At 43.7% G+C, this 24,117-nt stretch overlaps 1 protein-coding gene and 1 long non-coding RNA gene across 6 annotated transcripts; one reads left to right on the top strand and one right to left on the bottom strand.

The window, feature by feature from the left end:
- Positions 1-161: 161 nt before the first annotated feature.
- On the top strand, positions 162-20,677 carry LOC115557768 (ras-related protein Rap-1A). 5 transcript variants are annotated; one of them, XR_003979245.1, is made up of 9 exons: positions 162-309; positions 7,585-7,679; positions 8,495-8,563; positions 9,185-9,241; positions 10,287-10,427; positions 14,592-14,735; positions 15,405-15,527; positions 16,123-16,147; positions 19,482-20,677. XR_003979245.1 is itself a non-coding variant. In XM_030375848.1 (8 exons), exons 2-7 carry the CDS (start codon positions 7,623-7,625, stop codon positions 15,492-15,494), a joined length of 558 nt encoding a protein of 185 aa, XP_030231708.1. In that variant the 5' UTR covers positions 162-309; positions 7,585-7,622; the 3' UTR covers positions 15,495-15,527; positions 19,482-20,677. The 5 variants fall into 5 exon arrangements, 4 of the variants coding, with proteins under 4 accessions (XP_030231708.1, XP_030231710.1, XP_030231709.1 ...); XM_030375848.1 differs by lacking the exon at positions 16,123-16,147; XM_030375850.1 differs by lacking the exon at positions 16,123-16,147 and having other exon boundaries at positions 224-309; positions 7,590-7,679.
- On the bottom strand, positions 2,663-3,933 carry LOC115557770 (uncharacterized). Its single transcript, XR_003979246.1, has 2 exons — positions 3,580-3,933; positions 2,663-3,353 (listed from the first exon to the last, which is right to left on the bottom strand). It is a non-coding gene; the product is annotated as an uncharacterized LOC115557770 (long non-coding RNA).
- Positions 20,678-24,117: the final 3,440 nt, after the last annotated feature.

Genomic DNA, 24,117 nt, shown 5'->3' with positions numbered 1-24,117 from the left:
GCCAGATTTTCATCATTGACTAAATCATATTTTTTAAATCACGTCCTTGTGATCAGATGTAAGTATCATACGCCTCCAAAACTTGAATAACTAATTGTGAGATAACATATATATTTGTTTTTATTGACGATAGGAATGGTTATATAGTGAAACTGAATGGGTATCATTTCAATAAAGATGATCTGGGACATTTTTACAAAGAGCCGTGACCATCAGAAAAAGAACTAGGCAGGAATGACGTCTGCTGCGCACAGGGGCAGGAGCGAAATTGACACTTGCAGAGTAGCCAGAGACAGCGAACGAGAGACGGTAAGTGGAAACGTCAAACTTCTCTAGCTAATAATCCCAGTTAAATGTATACTCCGCTTCAGAGTATATCGTCAACTATTATAGTCAAGATCAGCTAGTGTATTTTGATGCATGGTGTTTATTTAGTATAGTATATGGGAGAATAAACATTGTCCGTAAGTAAAAACGTACTGTGCACTCCCATTTTAGTCAAGGCCAGGCGGAAGGGCAGGTAATGTTAGCATCGGTTTGGTCTTTATGGGTAAATGCGTTTTATTCTGGGAGGCTAGCATGTCTACTCATGTATTTAATTTCACCTAACAATAAAACACAATGAGTTTGACATCGTGGATATGTCTAATTGTGTTTTGATCTCTTTCTTGGATAGGAATGTACAGGCTAGCTAGCTAGCCTGTGAAGTGTCGGTAGCCCTTTTCGTCGCAGTCTGTTGGCTAGTTAGCATTATTTAGCTAACGAGCTAGTTAAAATGGCTTAGTCTATTGGCTGCACTGAAGGCAGATCCCGGATAGTGTATTAAAGACCTTCATTCAATGTAATTCTCGTCTCACGAGCTCGTCGATGGGTGGTTTTGTAAAGTCAAAATACTCCATGTAATTAAAGCGCTGTTAAAATGCCCAACCTCGATCTGGCTCGAGGAATGTTACCGCTGAGCTCTGTACCCACAGACGGCACATAACGGGAGGACCTGGTGGGCTAACCGTATGGCAATTGTGTGGGTAACCGTTACATTAACTCACTTGGTATGATCATGGCTCTAATGCCTTATCTTGTCAAGGGTTAACGGTGTATTACAGCCTGTTGCAGTAGACAATGCCGGTAGGATTCTGCTAGCGAAAAGAGAAGGTGGAATATATTTGAAAACTATATTGAGGACGTATCTCAATAGAGGCTCTTGGTGTTGAAAATGGATTCTCGTGTTTCACTATGCGTGCCCTCACCAGAAGATCATTTTCTTCAGTCTAAAAAATCTAATCTGCCTCATCCGGTGTATGTCCACTCTATAAGACCGGGTTTGGTGATGAGATGTAGGATATAAAACACTTCCTCCTCCAAACAACCTCCCGTGTCCAGGGTCCTAAACAGGAACAGAGACTTAAAGCCTATTTTAGTAGCCACTCTTTTCCACATATCAGCAAGAGGCCGACTGGTGCTCTGCAAAGAGGATGTGGTTACAGGTCACGTATAACTGACAGGCGCATGCCACTTGCACATGCCTCTTTCATTTTGAACATATTGTAGTCTAGCATGTTTCTTTACCAATTGTCTTTCCTTGTTATCCTACTCCTACTGCAACTGGGTTTCTGTTTTTGTTTTATAATGAAGATACTGGTATCGCTTGTTGTCACACATCTGTCCTGAACTTTTTGAGTTTTAGGCCAGAAAGTAATCAGACGGACTTGTGGTTGATGTAATTTGCGTATTGAGCATCTGTTATCATATTTCAAACATTTTCCGGGGCGTTGCTTCACACTTTCTTTAAGCGTAGCATTGGTTCTCCGAATTGAGGGTTGTTCTCTTGAAGTTTGGCACCTATGATTTACCGGAAAGGAAGTCACTTTTATTTTTTAGAAAAAAAAGGCTTTTTTTTTTTTTAGGCATTGATTAATAATAAAACGACAAAAACGTAGTATCAATATAACGTGTTTCAACGATGAAACTTGTTTTTTCCCCCATCTGCATCGCATGTTGTAATGCAGCATACGTCACATAGCCAGCCAACGAGGGGATGGTCTTACATGTGTCAGTTTTGGGCGGATGTGTGGTTTGACAAGATCTGTGGAATGGGGTAAGGGAGACAGCCAGTAGCTGTCAATCACGTGTGCCCCATGCTGACTCAGAGCTTCATCACATTGTCATATCCTTTGCCAAGCCAGGAAGTGGTGATGACGGTCAGATACTTGTATCAGGATACTAGTCTTCTACTTGCCTCAGCAATCACGGTGCATTTTAGTTTTGCGCTCATAGGAGACGCAGCCCGTGAAGACGCGCTGCCAGAGAGCCCTCCTTGAGCTTTCAACCGTACATGGAGACATACCTTTGTCCATAGAGGGTGAGTGATGCAGTGACTTCACTGTGTGTGTGTGTGTGTGTGTGTGTGTGTGTGTGTGTGTGTGTGTGTGTGTGTGTGTGTGTGTGTGTGTGTGTGTGTGTGTGTGTGTGTGTGTGTGTGTGTGTGTGTGTGTGTGTGTGTGTGCGCGCGCGCGTGCGTGCAACATGTGGCTTTCCCCTCCCTCCCTTTTGCTGGAGTTACTATGAGAGCACAAAAATGTTGATGTTTGTTTTGTTGGGAACGACAATGTGTCGTCGAGGGCAGTGGAAAGAAGGAGAGGTTTAGTTTAAGGAGAGAGATGTCCTTAACCTGTTAAGGTCCGGCAGTATTTTGGTTTTTTTCGCCTAAACACATACCCAAATGGAAAAGCTTATAACACAGTAACCCTAAGTCCTAGATGGATGTATGATACTTCATTTGAAAGCTGACAAGCTCTAGTTTCTGTAGATATGTTTATTTGGCATGTGTCATACACACAACCTAAATGACATCAGTTCAGACATGGCTCTAAAGCAATTTTTTTGTTTTCGAAAATAATGGGTCATATTTGAACTACAATAACTAGGATGTGCTTTATGTAAGGCATATGGCAATATGCCAAATACCTTCTACATCATGCCAACTACACCTGGAAAAAAATTTGGAGTTCTAGGCCTAAAGCTTTGGGAGTTAATGGAGTTTTTATGGTGTGTGGTCACTGGCGGCCCAAACCTCTCCAAAATGTCTCCAAAATGGCCAAATTGTGCCAAATGCATTTACTCACTTCTGTGACACTGGAAACATTACTGAAGCATTTTGGTGACTATAAAACCTTTCTCCATGATTCAAAACATAATTTTTTCACACATTCATTTGATATGGCCATATTGAGATATTGTCATGTGATGAGACACTACCGGATCTCTCACGACCACCTTCAGTAGGAGTGGGGGCCGGGGGTCTGCCTGTCTGGCTTTGCGGCTCCCAATCCGCATCACTGTCCTCAGACATTGACCTACAAACACAATGCAATGCACAAATGTCACCAAATATAATGAAGAAATATATAAATGCAATTCAATGGGGTGTTATTTACATAGAAAACAAATAAACATTTCATTTATATCATTTCTGTCATTTTTTCATTTATATATATAATGTATACTATATAACTATACTGCATTGTTCACTGTAAGCATAAAAACCCACACACAAAAATACACATAGATGGCGTCACTCACCGATCTAAGACTTCGTCCAATTGTTGCTTGAACATCTCCTCTATCTCAGAATCATATTGGCTGTCTTCGCTGTCCTCGGATGAAGCCAAAATCAAAGCGAGGGCTTCTTCATGTGTGTAATATTTCGTTTTCTTCGTTGATTTCGCCATTGTAAACGGCGAAATCAATGTGATCAATGTGTGCGGCGTGCGTCCTGGTCCGCTGGAGGCTCTGTCATGCGCAAAGCGAGTTGTCTGCCGTGATGACGCAGCTGTATATCTCGGCTCATACGTATCACACCTGGACACGCCTGGTAGCGTTGGAAAGGTAAACTCATTGGCTAGAAGCCCAAGTGACTGATATATCAATAGCCAATACGCTGTCCCTATACTAAAGCCGCGTAACAAAGTAAACAAAGCCCATTGGCCCTTCGAACTGGGAGCGCTCCATCTACTTCACGGGCTGTACCGGGGTGAAAACTGAACAGAAAAAGACGGGGACACTTTCATTTTGTAGCCAGCAAAGTGATGAAAACAAGCATACCCAACAACTCCATACTGGAGGTAGAGAAAATAGCCATGCGGCTTTGAAAAGCTGGATGTTAGTTGACGAACAAAGTTTGGAGATGGTAAACAAATGGACTTTACACGACAATATTCACAAGCTGGAATAATTTTATGAAAAACCATGTGGATGCTTTTGATCAGTGGATTCTCACGGACATTTGGAATATAAATAATTGAGGAATGGACACATATTACGGTTCTCGGATTGCTTCAAAGGTAGGGAGTCTCTCTGTTTTATTGGCATTTCCGGTTTACCATGCTGGTTAATATCAATATTTATGGTTTTGTGCTCATGATTTATGAAAAAAAAAAACCGGATGAATAAATTGTGGAGATTCTACCCTTTCTAACGATGTATAGAATGTCTGTAATGATGAAAGTTGAAGCGGGTTATGTCGCTGCGTAGTGGGAACATGTGGTCAACAAACACAAATCGCCCACCGGTGGGCGAATGGGTCTTAAGAGGTTAAATGGCTGTGTATGTGTGTGTATTTGTGAGATTGTGTTCACATGTGTTGGTTGGTGATATAGGCTAAGATTTGGCGTCAGGATAGTAATTCAGGGAATGTCAATGCACAGGCGGCTGGTGGTAGCTGACTCTGTTATGTGCTCCTTTTGGCTATTCTGTCACAGAAGAGCTGATACCGTTTAGTTAAGTATGTGGTGTTCAACAAGAGATAATGATATGATTGATGTGTTTCCCTGAGGGCATAGTTTAAATCAACCTATGTCACTAGGGTTGGCAGGGCGGCATTTGGGACCAGAGGAGTATTGGAAGTCATCAAGCATTTACAGTCAAAAGAACCAACTCTCATGATGTATTCTACACTAAAAAGCATCTTTGTTTCTTTATGTGGCAAACACCATAGGCAATGGTACTTGGCATATTTGCCTAATGATCAAATTAAAATCTCATGCTGAGTGGTGTTCCGAGTCTTCCGACATAGAAGAAGTATTACTGAACAAACTACTTCTTCTAATCATTATAAACAGGCCTGCAGAGCCAGTTATTGTCTAGTTCTCCAAAAAGTTTTTTTTCCATAAGTTTACGGCCACAATTGCATTCTTAACCTGTGGCTTATACTTGTACACTTATAATGGCCATCAGCCAACCTTGAAAATGTGTGGAAAAGACTCTTTGCATGAAAGTTGTTGGCTGAGGTAATCTTTACTTCCAGAAAATGTGGTTGATAATATTATTTGCCAAGACATTATCCGATTACACAACTCCTTTTTTAAAGTTTGTTCATTGTAATGCAATCTCTTCTGTTACTGAATCATACACGTGACTGACTGTATTATACTGATCCACAGTGATCTAAGGACGGGGTAGATTTCCGGTAATATTGAGTGTGGTCCTGTTTGTGAAAAACAAAGTTGTAGGGTTAGCTGTAGGCTTAGTAGATTATTCCTATGTTTTAACCACACATAGCAACAGTCTGTTGGGTTATCAGTTCTGGACATGAAAGTCCACTGCCAGGTCCAATTTGGCATGGAATTGACCCAGCAGCAGTGAGCCCATGACCCGATTTGGGTCCTGACCGCGGCAGAGGTTGATTTGAAAGATGGGAGAAACATAACTGTACGCTAGTGAACCCTTGAAAAACATGTGGAGCATTCTTCTGAACTTGCAGACGCTGTGTGTTGGGATGGGCCATTTCTGATGTCATTTGTTTCAAAGCAGGGATTTTTCACCCCTTTGTCCATGCAAGAAAACATGATGTACATCACTGTAAAATAGGGCGTGGCCTAGGTCATTGTGTGCTGTTCACACACATGATTTGTTTTGCAATTGAGCTCTGACATGGGAAGTCTTTTTTTGCTTAATCGCCCCATTGCATTTGTGTAGTCACGTGCTGTTGTGCCTTAAACAGCCCCGCCCAAAATAGAAAAATCACACGATAGACATATACTTCTCTCTTAAGTCTCTTTAGCGGATAGGAATTATTTGTGGCCTGGCATCATAGTCATTGTGATATGAAGGACCATATCTGTCCATAGCATTTCAAACCAGTGAGAAATAAAACATTATACATGTATGAAAAACATCCGCTGCAAAGAATAGCTGGTGACTATCGCTTGATAAGCTCTTCAAAATGTAGTTTATAGTAAGACTTTGATTTTATGTTTTCCTTCATGCAGTAGTCTAGCTGATGTGTCGATACTGTTTATTTATTGGCCTGTGGGCCCATTTTCATTCACTTCAAGTTCTTCTTCTATGCACCCTAGTGTTTTCAACATACTAGATGTGGTCCAACTAGCCCGCCGTCTGGTCCAAGAGAGTAGTATATTACTCAAAATGTAGAAAATAGCAGTTTCACAGTGCACTTTTCTAATTTATTGATCATGCTCCATTAAATCACAAACCATGATCCTTAGACGTAGTTCAGGGAAGCCGCTTACTGGCCCTCAAAAGTAATGGTGTCATTTAACACCACCAGAGTATAGTGATAGTCTTTCCAAGTACTTTATGTTATAATTTAGTTTTCTAGTCTATATTACATTTGACAGCAGTCAAATCTGAAAGATCTACCGTCAGAGCGATATCATCTCCAAGCCAATGATTGTAATGACCGGGGGAAATACAACTCAAATCAACTGTTGAAGGAAATTCAAGCCGTTGTAGGTCTACGCCTGCAGCATCGACCACTGCTTTCCGTGGACCATTTGTATCCCTTTTTTGCCAATTGCAAGTCAACGGGAAATCATCATGTGGGTTCTCAGACTCCCCAGCCCTCCTAGGGCTCCACTGCTGCAGCCGTAATCGCAAAGAAAACACCAGTAACGGTCGGACCTCCGCAGCTTTTTCAGCTGACCTCAACTGGTAGTGACCCAGTTGGCTAAACCCCACCGACTTAACTGCTTTCTGTGTGTGAGCCATTGATCCCCCGGCACCCCTCGCTCCCCTCATAATGATACAAGAGTCAATCAATCGATTTCTCACCGACCCCAAGTCTTAATCTCACTTTTCATAGTGCGAGAGTCCTCCACACAAAGCCAGCCTCAATCGTTGTATTATCTCCAGTAGGAATGGCTGCCCGGCCTGTGTCTGACAACGGCGGCAGTGTTTTGACAGCTCGCACCCGTTGGCCAAGTAATCGCGTCATTATGAGGCCCTTTGGCCAGTTCCATGTCTCTTCTTCGTATTCTCCTTTGCGGTTGCTTCACAACCGCAAAGACACAAATGCGTGCCACAGCTGGTTTGGGTTAGAATGAAAAAGAGAGGGAGAGAGGTCACTCAGGCTTCACCTCCTCCACCCTGCAGCAGCAGCCGATCCGCTTATGGGTGTTCCCCCTCCATTGTTATGTGTGCAACTCCAGGAATGACTAGAATCCTTCCTCTTTTCCAGAGGAGGAAACATTTTAGCAAAAAAACAAAGGGGAATTCCGCCTTTATTACTTTTTGTTTTACTTTGAGTATTAAAAATCTTTCTCTCTACTCCCCTTCCCGTTTTTCCAGTGCAGACTGCTGGGGCTGTCCGGTGAAGCGATCCCGCCATGCGTGAATACAAGTTAGTGGTGCTAGGATCAGGAGGTGTGGGCAAGTCTGCTCTGGTGAGTATTTTTATCTGCATCCTAACCCCCACCCACCTCGAATCCTTCCTGTCGGCCGGCCGTGAGGTCTCTTTAGAGTCTGTGTACAATTCTACCTCCATTAGTCATATGTTGGGGACAATGTGTGATACTGGGCCAAGCCTCAACTGGTGTTGCCTAGAGGGGAAATCACTTTTATTAAATCATAGGAGTAACCTATCACTTTTGATATAAAGCCGGCATTATTATTTACATCATAGTTTTTCCCTTGCATATAAAGTAATTTTATTGAGACGTGTATTTAAGCCTGCTCGTTTTCAAAGCTCTGCTATGCTGTTCTGCCTATTGGCCGAATTACATGAGCTTAGTATGGGAAATGGCTGTAGATTTTTTAGCAACCTATATACAGTAGTATAATTCTGTCATGCGCAATGATACTATTTATGTTTGTGATTTATTGTGGGTCTATTAGCCTTGTAAGTGTGAACAAATAATGACTCTCACATAAACATCACTTTAAGATAATTTCCAAGCAGATGTAAGCAGTAGAAGAAGAATGGTCTTGTGTTCCGTTCTTCACCAACACTACTGGTGTCTGTCAGGTTATTTCTCCATACTAGGGCAGGTCCTGACAGGTTAAGGCCTCAAGATGTGTTCAGGCAAACAAACTTGTCTTTGCTACCCAAGCAACAAACGCACTAACTACTACAATATCGTAGTATTAAGGGTTTTTTTTGGAGGGATATTTGAACCATGCTAGAAGCGCAGTCGGGTACAATGGTCTGGAGAGGCTGGGTTCTGATGCTGGCAGTCTGGTCTGTCTCTTGTTCTTACAGACGGTTCAGTTCGTACAGGGGATCTTTGTGGAAAAGTATGACCCGACAATAGAAGACTCGTACAGAAAGGTAAGCGCTGCACTGATGGGGTTTGGGGGAGTTGCGATGGAGGCCTCTCTGGAATGAGTTGATTGCTAGCAGCTGGTCTGCAGGTTCACATTATGACGCCATACTCTTGTTATTCCCCCTTCACTGTCCAGGCTCTCTAAGACATTGTCTTCTCTTTCTCACTCTTTTGTCCTTTTTTTTTGTTTTTGTGCATTGGGTTTGGGAGATGTATCTTAGACTCTTTTGTGTGTTAGCCTGCAGCTGGCCATTATGTCAATGAAGTGGCACAGTGAGACTCCACATGCACTCAGATTGTGGTTATTGAAAGAATGTGTGATAGCTTGAGTGCTGTTTTTGAAAACGGCACTTAATAACAGTCTAATAAGTCGAGAAGGTTTGATTACTTCATTGTGAGGCTGCCTCACAAGGAATCAATGAAACCTTCTAACGGAGTCAAACATAAAGCCTCTTCCTTCTTGGTACTTATATCCACATTACTTAGTAGCTCATTAAACCAATATTAACTATTATACAAATGAACTATTAATGAACTGCTCTACTACTCAATATACTGCCGGCTCTACCAGATGGTATTCTTTAAATATGATGTGATGTGCTAAAGCCCTTCCTTTTGCTCAACAGCAAGTGGAGGTCGATGGACAGCAATGTATGCTGGAAATTCTCGACACGGCAGGAACCGTAAGTTATCCGAACACTCATAGCTACCATCTCAGAGTTCGCCTTATAGATGTCATGGCCTCAAGTTGCCATGTTTGCACCCAGGGGACCATGATGAGTGATCTCCGCTGGGGAGGCTGTGTAACCGCTATTGATTGATAGCTAAAACCGCGGCGGGACTACCTGAAAAATATTGGGCATTTGAGGCTTTGCAATACGCACATATTTGCCGGGTTCCACTAGGCCCAGTGCTGCAGGGGTATAGATGAAACTCTGGCCTGTTTGAGGCTAGACAGGCTAGACGGTTTGACATCAATACATTGTTAGGTGGTTGAGCTGTGGCTTAGAACGCAGCTGTCGTATACATGAGTAACATGGCCGTAGCTGTTGGGCGTAACCATGGAAAAAAATATAAATCACACGCTCAATGACCGTCAAGTGAAGGGTCAGGGAGTTTGAGCCTGGTCACAGAAGTTAATAGAAAGATATTGGGAGGATTAAGAGATCTTTTGAAATTACTTTATTGGAAAACCAATGTTTCCCCCAGCACTGTATGGTTAAGGCGGCCGCCTTAACAACAATAGGGCCCCGCTTTGAGTACCAATGTATGAAAAAAAATATATATTTTTTTGTAAAATATTTTTAATTACTATGCATTAACAAAGTAGAAAACTCTCGTAGGGAAAGAAAACATACTTCCATCAGGTATAAAAGTAAAGATAAATAATGCATCGGTAATACTGTTCACAACAATGGTCGTGCCATAAAGCTTTTTGAATGTAATTGAAACGCTCCTTGACCACCTTCACTAGGACTTTTTCTGCGGGAAACACTGAAAACTTTATTTTAATTCTCATGTTGTATCTATTTCTGGAGTTTCTATTTCGAAAGTATTGGTCACTCCTAAGCTAGACATGTGTCCTGTTCCTGTTTTTGTTAAATGCTGTGTGGTGTTAAATGATTTCAGGTTTTTCATTTTGAATAGAGCATGCTTATTCAAATTCTGGATTATGGAAACTGAGGAGCCCCTTTCTCCATTTCCTCATTTGTACCCTCCTTTTTATAGGAGCAATTCACGGCTATGAGGGACCTGTACATGAAGAATGGCCAAGGCTTCGCACTGGTCTACTCCATCACGGCACAGTCGACCTTCAACGACCTCCAGGACTTGAGGGAACAGATCCTACGAGTAAAGGACACTGAGGATGTAAGTGGTGGTTCACATGCCTGAGCCTTTCTCTGATCATGGACAAGCGATCATTTAATGTGATCACACAGGGGTGCCACGCCCGTTTACTATTTTCTTTTAGTAGTGTCTCTAAAGTTATAAACCCACAAATCAACATTATTGGAGGATGTAATCCGAATTATGGGATTATAATCGCATTGTAATCGTTCGGTATGCCATTTACGAAAGCCATGTCTTTATTTGAAGGAAAAGGGAACTTGGTAGGGGAAGGTGAAATGAAAAGTAAAAATGTGTCTCGTCAGTCATTTGGTTTCGATGGAACCCGTCCCTGTGTTTCCCTTTTACGAGGACGAGGCTTGTTAGTTTGTAGAGTTCTCCATCTCTGGTAGGGCAGGGTGCGTCTGACTCACATCCAGGATGCCCTTTTTTGGTGATCTCTGCAGGGACTGAATGTTACCATAACTCACTCTCTCTCTCCTCTCCTTCTCTCTGCCTCGCTCTGCCTCTACTCCCATGTCAGCCATGTTTATTCCCTACTTCCCTCTAGAGTTCAGCTCAGAATCTCCGTACCTCGATTTCAGCCCCTTTCTTATTTGTTTGGCCATTCCTCTGTGGTGTTTTCTCAGATATCATCTTTCATTGGCTTGTGATTGGCCTAACAGCGCCCCGTCCCTTCCAACTCCCTCCATTTATTTTGGCCTGAAAACGTTTGGTCTGATTCTATGTGTGCAGGTGATTGGATGGTCAGGGGTGAGGTGCAGTGAAAGCACCCAGAATCTAGCCCTGCGTTACCCCCCATTAACCACCCCCCCCCCCCCCCCCCCCCAACCCATATGGTCAAGGGCACAGGGGCCTTGGACAGATCACAGCAACACCGGCCCATCTCTTCATGGAGGGGAAAACGTTCCAGCCTGTCATCACGGAGCCACGTTCCTTCCTAATATATTCCCGGCTGTCCTGCTTATCTGACCTCGGGGGGCGTTCCACCTTCGGGAGATCCACACTGGAGATTTAAGACCCTTGGTTGCGATTGGCGACGACATCTGTTTATCTTGTGTACCCCTTAGACGGGAGCAAACACCCTGGCGGGAAAGGAAAACGCTCAAGGGTATTTTTCTTTCTGTTAATCTCCTCCACTGTAGCCAAAAAGGACGGATGCCTCGGCAGGAAAAGGCTTTCATGGCGACTGGAGAGCTGGATCAGTCGGTCAGTGCCGGTAGCGGCTGCTGCTGCTGCTGCCACAGCTGTTCTCGCTCTCTCTGCTCCTTGATCCGAATGCCATGGCTCATTTACAACTAAATGTTTTCTCAGTCACTTCGGTCTCGCCATGCTCAATTAAAGGACTCTATTAAAAGGAAGATGAAACAGACTTCGAAAAGCCTGTCTCAGGGATGGTAACTTGTAGGATGGGAAAACATGATTGGGGCTGGGGGTGGACTGAGGATGGGAGGGAGCTTTAGCCATGATCTTTTTTAGCATGGTTGTTGTGACTGTCTGGTATAGCTTTGTCATTCTGAAGATATTTTTTTTTTGATGGTAAAATGCCCAGAAACCATATCAACAACATCAAGATGTTATTTTAAGGTTTATTATTCCACAATGTTTTGTTGTCCTTGAGTGATCGCCATTGGTAAGCGCCTGACCAGCCTGTGTTCAGGGAGCCACCCCACCCCTTTTTAGTTATAGTATGACAAACCCAGACGGTGTTGAGAATACATGTAGACAAAAGTGAGCCGAGCGACTTGCCAATAGTTTATTAAAAGCTCACTTCCCTCCCTAGTTTCCTCCCGCCGGTGTTATATAAGGCTCTTGTGACATTTTGTTTTCCAGGTCATCTTTGCACTGACTTGTCTGACCACGTTGGTAATGACTCACTCGGCGCAGGCTGCGACTCACTCCACTGTCGGCGGGGCAACGCAGCCTCCATTCAGTCGAGCGCGAGGAGAAGAAGAATGCGTTGTCTTCTTCTGTCGTAGATTCCTCGGAATCTACGACAGAAGAAGACGACGCATTCTTCAGCGGTGGGTGGAATGTTTAGGTCTATCCGCATCGGCGCTGTGGGCGGGATGGGACCTGTCCCTGGCGCGCAAAGCCCCTCTCGACGGAGCCAGCCGCGTAGATTAGTCAGTAGTCACATGCTATGGCCAGCTCCAGGGTGCTGACACCGCTGTATCGAGCGATCTCTCGGGTTCTCCTCCTCCTGCAAACGACGTAGCCGCTGCTCTCCTTCGGTCCTTAATCCCAGATTGGCTGATAGTTGACATTAGGAGGAGTGCATACCACCGGATCGCCTGGGGACTCCCTCCCCCCCCCCCCCCCCCCACGCCCAAGAGCGCCCTTCAGCGGCCCGAACTCAGGGCTTGTTTGGATATCAAACATCAAGCAGCAACCTCCATGGGGGCTAGTACAAACATCTCCACTTCCTGTCCTTCGCCCCGTAAACCAGAGAGAACGGCTGGAGAGGGGGGATCATAGTATTTGGCCCTTTTTACTAGACGAACGCTGACGCTCTCTGAGGGAGTGGGCCCACTTGTCCGAGAACAACCCCACGAACAACTCGATGCTTGTGCTCGGGGGAGGCTAGCGCTAAGAGCGTGCCGGCGCATGTCGGTCCACTATGTCAAGTAACTCTCAAATATCTTTGCTGTTTTTCCTCCACCGCAAGTACCGACGTTGCTTCTGAGCAAGGCTTGTGCAAACTGGGGGAAAGGAAGGCAACGCCAGCTTAATAGACTTTTGTTGGTTGGTTTGCATGCAAACTGCACCATGCAATGTGGTGTCTGTGGGTTGCACCGCTGTGGTCACAAACAAAACGCATCCCTAAATCATGGGTAGAATACAGGGGACAGGCTGTCGCTGGCAACTACCTTCTAGACTTTTACTTGTTTTTTAGCTTTTTTGTTTTAACATAACTAAATAGTTGTATCATTATTTTTAATTTGAGTAACATTATTCTGCCAATTTCGGTCTCGCAGCGGATGAGCGAAGAGCAAAGCGTATCTTTTCTTTTTTGTCTCCTTTAAAAATATGCTCTGGGTCAACTATCGCGTCATTCCAGGCGGCAGCTGGAGCATGGAGGCCAGTGCGCTTGGAAAGCGGTCAGGAAGGAAGGCGATGTTATCCTGGCCGGGCGGGGTCATCGCACGGCTTCCTCCCGGCCGCCGCTCTCCCTAGATAGGCCAGTCAGGAAGCAGCAGGCAGGATGAGACGCATCCCCGACACTTGGTCGCCCCAACCCTGTGCCCACCGCGACAGCCGGGGCCAAGGGTCTGACGGGACTCTGAAAGCAGTTTGCACCAGCGTAGAGTACTCTGTACGGGGATGTTGAAATGAATGTCCTCCTTTTCCCTTTGTTTGCTCGCCAAGTTGGGTAGATTAAATGGGTTCTGTATTGATTTATTAATGCATTTTCGTTGGTTCCTTTTTTGTGGTGTGCAACCTCAATTGTTCAGTTTATTTAAACACAACCTGCCCCGAGGGATGAATTGCTCTTTTGTTTCTTGAGTACCTTGGAATCCTCCCTTCTAACCTCCCGTGGAATAGAGACACCACTTTCAACACCACCCTCCCGTCTTCTGACTAATGGCCACCTGAATAGTTCTCCAACACTCCTCCTTTACACCTTCTCCCATCATACTCCTCCTTGCAGTGTTCTCTGGCTATGCATTTCTCCTGTGCCAACCGTGTGTTTGGTATCTCACTCTTGACTCACTACCACTCTATCTCAACCCCATTTGTGTCCTACTCAATAATCCCGACCATCTTTCATTATCTTTTTATTTCTATCCAATTATTTGTTTCACCATCTGCGGTCATCTCAAGACCCGTTTCGTGTAAATTATTGAAATATTCATTGCCCTCTGCTAGAATTCATCTGTGTATTGTCGTCCTCTCTCCGATCCCATCGTTTAATTATTGAATACTGTCATTTACCAGCACTGCATCAACACATTTCATACATTAACATATTGACACAACATGCATTCTTTTCATTATCCTGTATATCTTGAATATATATAAATATTGTTTGGAATCCTGTCATTAAGATTATCACCTAGTTCTAGAACCGATGTTTGAATGCATGATTGCTTTAAAGCAGAAAAAGAGCCAATACAATGGGGTCTTCCATGTTGTGCAGCCATGTGTTCACTTCTTGTGTTCCCTTGCTTTCCTCCCCCTCAGGTGCCTATGATCCTGGTGGGGAACAAGTGTGATCTGGAGGACGAGCGCGTGGTGGGGAAGGAGCAGGGCCAGAACCTGGCCAGACAGTGGAACCACTGTGCCTTTTTAGAGTCCTCCGCTAAGTCAAAGATCAACGTCCTCGACGTGAGTTCCCCCTCACACCACTGATTCCATTCTGCTGCTCCATTGTGAAGCCCAGCCATGAAGCCAGATTTATTCAGCCGCATTAAAAATTCACGACATTCCGATCACACCTCAGGATACGTGACACCAATGCAATATTTATCATAATTATAATCTGTTGATGATTCTTCCTGACATGTCAATGACATCACCTGGCCCAATTTCTCCCGCTTGAAAACAGCCATTCCAGTGCTTGTGTTTCAGCAGGGATGGTGCTGTTCCTGACCTTTTGATTTAGGGATCTTCTTGTGTTGATGCTCTTAGGTTCCTCATTTAAGTATTGGCGTCTGAAAGCAAAGCAGCCAGCCGAGCAGCCATCTTAACACAGCTGTTGTCTGTTTGTTGTCCCTGCGGTGCTGGCTTTACAATGTGGCCATTAAAGAAGTGTTCAGCTGCACGCCTCCTAGCACACAAAGTCACACCCTTGGCAAAGCCACCACGTCCCCGCGTGGCAACAACGTGGATGTGTGTGCACAGTGACTTTCTTTCCATTGCCGATACTGGTCTGCGTACGCCAGAGAGTTTGTTTGTCCTCCTGTACAGCAAATAGGCCAGGTCTACCACACGTACGTGTGTGTGTGTGTGTGTGTGTGCTAATTGTCGCTGCTCTCTTGTTGTGCTCTTTTTCAGATCTTCTATGACCTGGTCAGACAGATAAATAGGAAAACGCCAGTGGAAAAGAAGAAGGCGAAAAAGAAATCCAACTGTGTTCTGCTTTAAAGACCCCTACCCCCTGCAGCAGCTCTGAGCCAGGTGTGTGTGTGTGTGCGCGCGTGTTTGTGTGTGTGCGCGCGTGTGTGTGTGTGTGTTAATTGCCACAAACCCTCAACATCAAAAGGCTAATAACTAGCGAACCGCCCAGTCACGTGACAGGGTCATGATGAAGGGGCAAGCGTGGTCCATCATTATTTGCACATCTGTGTCACATCCTCTCTCCCATGCCTCTTTTATATGGCCCCTTTAAGCACAGCCTCGTACCAGTAGACCTTTGACGCCGCTCACCTTCAGCCAACACAGGGTTATTTAACCGGGCTAATTAAAACCATGTGGAAAGCTCACGCACACACACTCGCATAAACCTCATGTTGGACAGCCTGTTGTTCATAAAAAACTGTTTAGGAAGTAAACTAATACCACTTAAGTCCAGCATGCGCTATGCTAGCGTTAACGTCACCTCAGCCACTGTTGTAAGTTATTTTAGACACTTGTATATTTCAAGTACTTTAATAGTTTTGACGCCGATGAATAAGTAACAGAAGCATGATTCAAAAGTGACTGAGTGATTGACTGAAATATTCAGCCTTATCTAACTATTAGGGGGGGTTACGTTTCTTCTGTCTGTCCTCAGCTGCCGCTCAGCTACACACTTTAGGGTGAGTCTACTATGCTTGCATGCTAGGCACATTGGGAAATGTGTTGTGCACTTGCACGCTCTAGCCAGCAGAGAGAATGCTGTGTGTTTCTCTTCAAACTGAACATGCTGCTCTATATTTCTTTAGGTTATGTCATTAGGATTTGTCTTGATATGATATCAGGTTACAAAGCACAAAACATCCCAGAGTTTAGCCCTTGACAGTGTTGACCACTTATTTCCAAGTGGACCTTAACAAGCACATCAAAAGACAGACGCATCATATCACACGATGTTCTCATGGGGAAGGGCGACTGTACTGTTGGCTGTCCATGCTATTGGAGTGTGAAGGAGGGGCTTGAGACTCCAGGAATCTCCTACATGTCTAACACTGGCCTGCCTCGCAGCTGATCAATTGCAGAGAGTTGACGGAAATGGTTCTGCTTTGCATACGTACTTGTTTTTCATTTAGTTTTTTTTATTGATTTAGTGGTGTTCATGGTTATGGTCCCCCTGTGCTGAATGATTGGGTCACGACTTAGGCGGGATGCCTCATCATCTGGGAGAAGGGAGGAATGTGGGTCCATCGGAAAAACTTTCTGTTTTTTTTGGTTTCTACCACAGGATTGAACGCAACTTCTGCCTTCCTTGCACTTCTCGGGCCAAAAAAAGTGGTCCTAGATCATTCCTGTAAAGAAACATCTCTGGTTTTAATGTCCACCGCCCGTGTTTTGAGGCAGAAGGGCTGTCAATATGTACGTATTGGGGTTATGGCCAGATGAGACATGGTTTGTTGCCTTAAGCTTTTAAAGGGGCCATGTTTGACTGGCCTTGTAATTAAACACTCTGAACTAAAAGGTTATGTACACATTATAGTCATCCAGGGGAAACTGGTTATGTGCTGTCGTGCGGTTATATATGGATGTGAGATTAAGATTCAATAATTTTGTTTATACATTTTCTGGAGTCAATGTAATGCTTTTCCGCACCGATGGCCAAAGCTTTCCATAGGCCTGAGATCTTTGAGTCTGTGAGATCTCCAAGATCTAAGAGTTTCTAAGAATAGTTCCACCAGAATGGACCTCTTCCATGTTTCCACTAGTGGAGGTTCGTGAAGCTGAACAGAGCGACACGTGTTGACCAAGTGACAGTTGCGGTCTTAAAGATACAGGGCAGGCCACATTCAGCCTGTTGTGTATTGATCTTTGTCTCTGGAGGTCATTGCGTCCGTGTTGCCATATTATATAAAATGTTTAATGTTTTGATGGGGGCTGACCCACCAAAACCCTGAAAAATAATTAACATAATCATGGCACACATCTGCATACGATGAAGAAATGGTGAAGATTTGTGAGTTCTACAACGTATCCCAACATGTCCGTGCAGGCGCATCTGCTTTCAGCACTCTCTGCAGGGACTCCTTTGTCAGTTAACTCCGACGGAGTGTGTGTAAAAGAGCTGAGAGGTATCCGGAGGGGGGGAAAACACACACACACACACACACACACACACACACACACACACACACACACACACACACACACACACACACACACACACACACACACACACACACACACACACACACACACACACACACACACACACACACACACACAGCCAACGCCGGTATGCCCAGTGAACCAACACTAATGGGATTACAGCCCCTACTGTTCCACTACTCACAACACACACAGGCCCTAAACTGGGACGATGGTGGCCGAGAGACACCAGAATAGGCTACAGGGGGGACAGAGAGTTCATGGCATTATCGACTCAATTGAAAGGGGCATCGTTTTCCAACAAAAGTTCACCTTTGTTGAGGTCTAATAAGCATCATGTCACATTGAAGCTCCAGAGGACTGGGGTTTCAATGCCTTTTAATCTCTCTGAAAATCACAGATGAAATTACTGCAATTTTATCTATTACATCATCAATTGGTCAAGTTGGCACTAGGGAACTGCCTGAGCTTTGAGTCATGAGGACTGGATCTTGCACTAATTTTGCTAATAATTTGCATAATTATATTTTCAATGAGTCCCGCTCATTCAGTGAATCACCTTTGAAACCATATATGATTGCCCGGCCACTACAAAAAAAATGTCAAGGCTGTCTGAAGTACCCCGTAATATTCACGACCACCGCCACCTTCTCACCCCCTGTGCATGAGGCATGATTCACCACAAGGATATAGGGCTTTGACTTTTGCCCAAAAATCATATTCGAAGTTTGTTTGTTTATTAATATGAATATTTGAATATATTCGAATATTTATTAATAATATTATAATATTATGAATAGACTGCGTCGGATTCTCCAACGTCTCTACCTCTTGGCCTGGTTCGAATATTAAGGGCTGCGTAATATTCGTTTGAATTTTGATTTATTTTTTGTTATTCGAATAACGAAGTTCGAAGTCAAAGCCCTACAAGGACAGCAGCAGAACCGGGAAAGCAGGCCCTGCTAACGTGGGGTTAAAATAGTGGACGAGCTGTTTGTTTTCTCTGCTGTGGCTTTGGCTCCCAGACGGATTTTGTCGGGAAGAGACTGGCGTAGATGTTTCTTGACGAGACCCTGAACCCCCCCTCCCCGAGGTTACCTCATTCACAGCTGGTTATGCTTCCTGCTCCCGGGGGGCTGAATACATAGTGTCAATCTTAGGGTTATGGAAACATTCCCTCTAGCTCAATGCTCTGATCACTGATGAATGTAATACAGCACATAGATTACCACTGTTTGTGATTCGGCATGTGGAATGGCTTCCATTTTAATGATCCCCACCAGCGTTTGAGAGGGGCTATAGATGAAATACATGTCAATCAATGGCTTCCATTTGATTTAGTTCTGGCATTTGGCATCTATAGCTAAGGCTACCAAACTGTGTCACAATTATGTAAACGCCCTAACTTAACCACAACTTGATAACACTGAAAAATGAGCCGCACCCTAGCTGAATGCAAGACTCTTGACGGGGGGGGGGGTGTGTGTGTGTGTGCGTGTGTGTGTGTGTGAACCCTAATGATGAAAACAGTATGCTGAATGACAAGCTCTCTATTCATTTATTCCAATGAAACATTGTGGATTGTCCATTGATGTGTCTTCCTGCATACTCGAAGAATTCCTCCCATGTTGAATCAGAGTTCAACAGGGGAAGAATTCTTCCTGTAATATGAGACGACTGGGTAGGGGAAGGCTGACGCCCTCTGTTGGCCAAAAGAGGAATGACTGTCATGTGGATTATGATTCAATAGGGGGCACCAAACCCCATCATCGGCTTTAGGGGCAGGATCAGGGGCTTAAATGAAGCATGCATTTCTTTATTGGTTGCTTGTGCTCTGTTTTTGTTCTTCTTTAGAATGCTGTAATGAAGAACTGTTGCCCTGATTGGAACGTGCCAGCATTCCGAACAGCCCCTCCCCTCCCAATCACCCTGCTCCTCCCTTCCCCACACACCCCTGACTCCCTCCCCCCTCCCCCCCCCTCCTCTACCCCGCACCCCATCCTCCGCCATCCGCCATAAAAAGTGAATCAGCTGACCGGTCTGTTCCCGACACGGAGACGGGGACGAGGGGGCCCAGCTCCCTCCCTCACTGTCTCTCTCTCACCTGCGAGGGACCCGTGTCATGTGTCTCTGCATCAGTGTTGATTTAAACCCCGTGAACGGACAGTGTGTACATCCAAACCACCGCAAACTCTTTAACAACAACAACCATGACGACGACTATGATGAAATAGAAAAGCCTCTTACCGCAGCTCAACTGCGGATTTGTCGTCTGCTTACTTTGCCCTTATTTTTATTTTTATAAATTCTCTTATTTTTAGATGTTTGACGGAAAAAAATAAAAAAGGAATAATACCAACCATTAAGAGGGGGGGATAAAAAAACAAGTTATAACGTCAATTCAGTATTTTTCCGTCTTGGCAATATGAATAGATTGTTGCGAAGACATGGAAAGTGGACCTCTTTAGTTGTATGGTTATAATGAATCTTCAAAAAGCATGAAATACCACATCTGTTAAAAGTGTAGATGTCTTCAAAGTGAACTCAAGTGGAGAAGTGAAAGTTTTTTTTAGTTTTTCTTTTTATAGCCATGACCCGATCCTCCATGGCTGTCATGTCAGTGGTAATAGAACAACATCCATGTTTTGTTTTTCTTTTGTTTTCCTTTTGTTTTAGTTTTGCCCAATTGTTCATGGACCTTCTCTCTTCTGCAGATATCTCTCTGAAGTGACTTAATTTTATACTGTCACTGGGATTTCATAGCTCCCATAATATATTCTAATGCCATTTTTGCATAATGATGCTTCAGAAAAAAAATGGGTCTTTTATAGAAGAAATATGGGGGGAAATAAGGATTGATTTCTATGTCTCTTGAAGCCGAAATATATTATACTAAAACCAACTCTAATAATGCTTCTTTTGTTTTTTTTGTTTTATTTTTTTTTGTCAAATGATGTTCCAGCTTTTATGGATTATTAAAGTACATTTTAGTACATTTTCATTATATTGGTCAATGTATTTTTGTGAATTAAACTTTTATCCAAAGCGTATTTGACTTGATTTTAGAAAGTGAACTCCAACCTCGGTGCTCTGACCTTTGTAGTTTTGGATACCCAAAAATTGGTAATCAAATACGTGCCAGTAGAGCAGGAATAAATAACTTTTTATGATATGAACGAATTATAATTGGATAGGCAGTCGTTTTAAAATAGATTGAAGAAGTTGTCTCCCATTAATAATTTCGAAGAAGTAGTCCTGTTATCTTGGTGACCTCTAGGGGGCAGTGTCTACTTAAATATTTTACGGTCGCGCTTATTCATCTTCTGAACAAGAAGGTGTCAGCCTGTTTCTTAACATTTGTAACCAGTGGTGTTGCCTTATCTCAGGAATTTACGAACCTCTCCATACATCTAGCCTCCATGTTAAAAATGAACGTAAAAAAAAATAATTGTTATTCATGTGTGCAACTTAATAAGAGTTATGTCTGTGCCTTGACAAAAAAAACTACATGGTAGTGTCACCTTGTTGTTAAAGGCACCCAGTGCAACTTTATGTAAACATTCAATGAAAAATAAACATTCAATTTCTAGTCTTTTTTACACGTAAGTTTCAATAACTCCATACCATTACATATCGACATTCAAGGAGCAAAGATGAGACGTCGCTGTGTGGTGAGAACTGATAGAAAATCGTAAACAACAATCGCCGGTGGGGAGAAGCCATTTTTTCCATTGACTGGAAGCCTGCTTTATTTATTGTAGGTTACAAAAAATAAAGAAAATGGCGGCATTGTTGTTATCGATTTTCTATCAGTTCTCACCACACAACGACGTCTCATCTTTGCTGCTTGAATGTCGGTATGTAATGGTATGGAGTTATTGAAACTTACGTGTAAAAAAGACTAGAAATTGAATTGTTTATTTTTAAGCCTCGAAAGTTGCACTGGGTGCCTTTAAAAGACTAAAGGAGTAGCAATTGGGCCAAGACACTTGCTGATATTTAGATGTTGTGGATAAGAATCGTGCTGTATCATTTAAGCTCCTCGGTTGACTGCCTCCCGATGAGGAGGATGTGTCAAGCTGCGGCGGAGTGGGCTAATAACCGCTGGTGAGGATGGCGTCAGAGGAGATTAACGCGTGTGTGAGTCACTTTGCTCACTGTTTGTGTGTCTTATCATGTAAACTCCAGACACCACCGGCTCCTTAAATCCTTTTAGTGCCGAGGAAGTGTGGTAATACCAAACCCTGCTCCTGTAGGTCTGTATCATCCTTTTCTTAAGCATTCCTCTACCCTGGGAGCTGTCTCTTCCCTTCCCAGGTCTTAAAGGGCATGAAGAGCAATCCAACCACCCCAATAATGGTTTTGAAGATTATCGCTCCCCCTCCTTCAATTAGTGACACTTAGGCTGTTGCATGTCATGCTATGGGTTTATTGACCTTAAGGAGAGAGTCAAGCCTGCTTCATAGAGGAGGCTGCTCTCTTCTTTCTGGCCCTACTACTTAAGGCTTTCATAATCAGGGGTTTATACGTTGTGAAAATGTGGTTGAATGTTATTTAATGAGTGAACCACAACAGAGGGGGTTATGGAGTCCGTTTATTACTTTTTGGAAGTTTCTATTAAACTGCACATAAGGTAACCCTTCAACCACATAAAAGGTGTTCTTTGTTCATAGAAAACAAACCACCAGGGTTTTAATTGCTGGAATCAATCTCCTATTAGGTATTGAATTCCTGACTTTACAGCATACAGCCTGAGAAGCTCTTAAGATATCGATGACTGAGAGGTTAATCCACCAAACAATACCCTGGCCTATTAGACGCCTGCGTATTTTTACTCCAGGTCCCTGAACCCATTATAGAAGATTTTATATTAATTCAATGATATCATCTCCTAACATAACCCATCGTCCACCATCACACACACACACACACACACACACACACACGCACACACAACGGTTTAAATCCCTATGCATGCACATATTAATTCACACACAGACACGCGTTGACACACACACGCACACTATGAAGTTAGAAACACACACACACACACACACACACACACACACACACACACACACACACACACACACACACACACACACACACACACACACACACACACACACACACACACACACACACACACACACACACACACACACACACACACACACACACCCCCCCTTCCCCTTGCCAGATCAATTAACAGATTAGGCCAGTATAGACCGGGTCCCAGCCCCAGGGATATCTTTTGAGGAAGGCCGAGCTCTCATAGTGGCCAACGACGTGCGTCGCGTCGTAGGTCGCATTGGTCGCGACGTAGGTCGCTCGTCTGGCTGCTTTCAGTCGCTGTGGTCGCTGGCTAGCTTGGTCGCTCAAAATCTATGGGCGGTCGTTTATCAGCTAATTTGCATGTTAAGGTAATTTAACAGGTTTTTTGAGACAGTTGAAGTACCAGAAAGCCATGCTCTCTGGCGAAAGCTTCCTACAGCTCTTTATTGCAAATATTATTTTTATATTTTTATATTGAAGTAGGCCTACAGTTTAAAATGATGAAATCGTTTGTCTATCAGTGTCAATAAAATATATTAGTTGTAATTTGGGGCGGATTCAAATAATGTATTTTAGAAATTATCTAACCTATTTTTTTTGTTAAATGACAGTAAGCCTAATAAGGTATATTATACTCAAAGTTCTTCGTTATAGAGTGATATATTAGTTGTAATTTGGGGCGTATTCAAATAATGTATTTTATATATTATATATAGCCTATTTGTTTTGTTAAATGTCATTAAGCCTAATAAGGTATGTTATGCACAAAGTTCTTCGTTATAGAGTGACATAGGTTAATATAGGCCTAAGTGCAATATATAGAAGAATTTGTCACAGTGGTTCAAGCGGTAGTGACGCCTGGTTAGTAATCAAGAAGGCGGTTGTTCGATTCTCTCCGGGGTCAGATTCATTTCTGCTCCTTTAGTCAAACTTACTGACGCAATCGGCCTCTTTCATTTGATGATTTGTATGATTTAGTACGATGGTATGATAATTATACGACGTAATGACGGGCTGCGACGCCTGGCTGGTATCGGCTGGCTGGCTGCGACGACAGGCCCGGCTGTCTGCCGCTGGCCACTGGCCGCTGGCTGCGGCTGGCAGCTGGCTCTGGCAGGCTGACCGACTAGGTCGCGACCATAAAAGCGTCGCGACCCTTTTGGCGGCAAATAGGTCGCAACCAACCAGAGGTATGGCTGAATGAGCGATGAATGATTATATTGTATAGCCTATTGATTTGTTAAATGTCAAAGACTAATAAAACATCCTATGAAGAAAGGGGGGGTGCTGAGAGAGTCTATATAATGACGTCATAATAAATGCTGCGCAACATCCATTGTTTACAGAGACGAGATGACGGGTGACGTCACATTCAGGGCTCCACTCTGATAAACACTCTACTGGTGTGTAAAAAGAGTTCTGCCAACTAGCCACT

This window comes from Gadus morhua, chromosome 13, assembly GCF_902167405.1.
Source record: "Gadus morhua chromosome 13, gadMor3.0, whole genome shotgun sequence".
Taxonomy (NCBI): domain Eukaryota; kingdom Metazoa; phylum Chordata; class Actinopteri; order Gadiformes; family Gadidae; genus Gadus; species Gadus morhua.
The sequence above is the reverse complement of the archived record's forward strand: the minus strand, read 5'-3'. Positions and strand labels throughout refer to the sequence as shown.